This window comes from Passer montanus, unplaced genomic scaffold, assembly GCF_014805655.1.
Source record: "Passer montanus isolate IOZ18808 unplaced genomic scaffold, ASM1480565v1 scaffold72, whole genome shotgun sequence".
NCBI classification, from domain to species: domain Eukaryota; kingdom Metazoa; phylum Chordata; class Aves; order Passeriformes; family Passeridae; genus Passer; species Passer montanus.
The window spans coordinates 1,645,042-1,648,092 of NW_024372370.1; the positions used below are offsets into that span (position 1 = coordinate 1,645,042).

The window sequence follows — 3,051 nt, forward strand, 5'->3', positions numbered from 1 at the left end:
GCCCCGTCGGGGCGCCCGGCGCGGGGCGGCCGCCCTCCCGCCTCCCGCCGCCGGCTGCGGGGCCGGGTACCTTCATGTGCTTCCGCAGGGAGCTGGGGTGCGTGTAGGACTTGTCGCACATCTTGCACAGGTAGGGCTTGTCCGAGGTGTGGACGTGCATGTGCTTCTTGCGGTCGCTGCTGTTGGCGAAGCGCCGGTCGCAGCCCTCGAACTCGCACTGGAAGGGCTTCTCCCCTGCAAGAGAGCGGCGCAGCAGCGGGGTGAGCGCGGCCGCCCCCGCGCAAACCCCGCACGGCCCCGCGCAGGGTTTCCCCGCCCTCGCCCTCCTCTGCCCGTCGTTCCGTACAGCAGTTTCCCAAAGCGAGGGGCCGGGAGGCTGTGTCCCGGTACCCGCAGGGCCGCAGCGCTCACGCCTTGCCCTGAAGCGAGGCAACCCTCGTCCCCCTCCTGCTTTTCCTACCAAAACCCCGGGGGTGTCCCCGTCCCGGCATCTTGCCTGATTTTATTTCGAGCGGTGCCGACACACATAGCCAGCCCCGAAAGAGATTGAAGAAGAAAGACGATTAAAAAAAAAAAAAAAGCAAGCATCACCGAGCCGTTTCGCCTCGGTACCAAATCCGCTATCCTGTTAAACTGGAAACCATTACCGACAGATTTAAGGCCGGGTATATTGTTTCTTGTATGGATATTCGAGATAAACGCACATCCGCTGGGAAAACTAAACGTCTGTAAAATACTTCATTTAATTTTCATAGGGATTCCTCTCGCCCGGCTGCCAGGACTCCAAATGCCGGGGAGTACTTTGGAGGTGAGAACTCCACATTCCCCCGCCTTTGGAGGGGGAAGCATTTAACATTAGATTCCATTAGCACCTAAATTGTTTCTTAAAGACATCCGCTCAGACACAATGACTTCAGTGCGGGCATCTCATGCAAATACATTTCTCAAATTTTAAACCTTGTTAAAGCTCGTCTCGCACCTCGCATCGGGCTTAGCACTTGAGAAAACAATAGGCCTCGAGATTTTTAGCCTTTCTCCGGGTAAATATTTGGAGTGGAAGTCGCTAAAATATTTGGCCGTCTTTTATGAAATAGTCTGGCACGGTTTGAGCCGGCAGGAGTAGTAAATGAATAATAGATGAGGCGGGAGGATGCGTTTATTTTTGTTACCCTTCGGCTCAGGCGATTTTCCATCAGGAAAGCCTGAGCTCCCTCGACCCTCTTCCACCTGATTTGGGTGGAAGTTTCCGAACCTCAAATCCTCTGTTCCCTATTACATAATTTAATAAACTGTTGCAAAAACACCTTAAATCACATCGAGTGAGACTTTAAAAACAATTTTTTTAAAATGAGAAAATTTTATTGCCTTGCTCACACCATTTAAATTTAATGGAAAACATTCCCAGAAAGGGACTTTTTGCCACTTCTAACGGGATTTAGGACTAATGATTGATTTTGCACGTATTTATATAGTTTCTCTCAGTATCCATAAATAAAAGCCATGCTCACAAGCGCTGAAGTTTTACGCAAATACGTTGCATAGAGCAAATGACTAAGGCGTTTCAGATGGATGGATGGATGGATGGATGGACGGATGTCTTCCCGTATTTTAGCAAGACGGCAAAATTTGGTTCGCGGTGTATTCCGCGTTTCTGCGGAAAGACTCTGCTGAACCTCAGCGCGAATCTACAGCTCTCACTCCCAGATTAAAACAAATCGGTAAAATATCCTTTCGAAATCTGGAATGGAGGGGGGGGTGTATGCTGCTGGGGAAGAAACCAAAACAAACGCAGCCATATGATGGAGAGGGTTAAAAAAAATAAACTGGAAGCTTATTTTATCACTCTCCTAATTTAACATCATTCTGTCTGAGTATCTATCAGTTTACACATATATTTATACACACGTATATAGGCACGGGCAGCGGGAGGAAATCTGGCGAAAGAAACCCGAATTACCTGTGTGCGTCCTTTTGTGAATTTTGAGATTTTCTGATCTGGCGAAAACTTTTCCGCAGCCAGGGAAGGGGCAGGGGAAGGGTTTCTCTCCCGTGTGCACTCGGATATGATTGACCAGTTTGTATTTCGCTTTGAAAGGTTTGCCTTCGCGGGGACACTCCTCCCAGTAGCAGACATGGTTGCTCTGCTCGGGTCCCCCAACATGCTCCACCGAGACATGGGTGACCAACTCGTGCATGGTGCTGAAAGTTTTATTGCAACTTTTTTTGGGGTTGTTCAGCTGTTCGGGATCGATCCACTTGCAGATGAGCTCTTGCTTGATGCACTGCTGCCGCATGTAGCGGAAAAAGGCACCTGGGTGGTGGTGGTGGTGGGCTGCCATGTTCATGCCCATATTCATATTCATGGGGCCGTACTGGTTGTGCAGCTGAGCCGCCGAGTAAGGGTCAGTCCTGGGGCTGGAAACCTGGCGGTACTGATCCGACCGGGCGAATACCTCCCCCGGCAAGCCCAGTCGCATCTGCCCGTTGAGAACATTTTGGGAAGCGTGGGGACCGTGCTGGTCGTGGATGCCCGGGAAGAGGAGGTGGCTCTGAGCGTCCGTGTGCGGGTGGTGCAGGCTGCCGGCCGCAGGGCCGAAGATGCCGTGCTGTCCGCCGGCCGGCGACGAGTCCCCGAAGCCCCGGCTGCGAAACAAGAAGTCCCGGGTAGAGTTGAAGGGCGCCCCGGAGTAGGAGCCGACATGAGCGGCGTGGGGGCCCAGGGCGGCGGCAGGGTAACCGGGCGCCTGCGAGGTGAACGCCGAGCTCTGCCCGGGGGAGAGGTCGTGGGCGCCGGCGTTGAGCTTGAAGGCGCCCATGTGCGCCGCCGCCGAGTCCACGAAGCTGTTCTGCGCCGCCAGGCTCAGCTCCCGGTCCTGCATCTCCGCCGCGGCCGAGTGGTGGTGCCGGGCGAAGGTGCCCACTCCGAGGGCCGGGAACTGCGGGCCGGCGTCCAGCAGCATGGTCCGCGCCGCTCCGGGGACGCAGCCGCCGCCGCCTCCCCGCTACAGCCTCCGCCTCCGGGCTGCCGCCGCCCGCCCGCCCGGGCGCGGG

The 3,051-nt window shown here is 55.0% G+C and overlaps 1 protein-coding gene across 1 annotated transcript in view; it reads right to left on the bottom strand.

Annotated features, from left to right (window-relative positions):
* The window catches only part of ZIC2 (Zic family member 2), a 3,605-nt gene extending 560 nt beyond the window's left edge, over window positions 1-3,045 (bottom strand). The window contains exons 1-2 of the mRNA XM_039730445.1: window positions 1,958-3,045; window positions 71-234 (exon numbers count right to left, since the gene is read on the bottom strand). Coding sequence (XP_039586379.1) covers window positions 71-234; window positions 1,958-2,960 — 1,167 coding nt within the window. The 5' untranslated portion in view covers window positions 2,961-3,045. The remainder of the gene's footprint in view (window positions 1-70; window positions 235-1,957) is intronic.
* Between the last annotated feature and the right edge of the window lie 6 nt (window positions 3,046-3,051).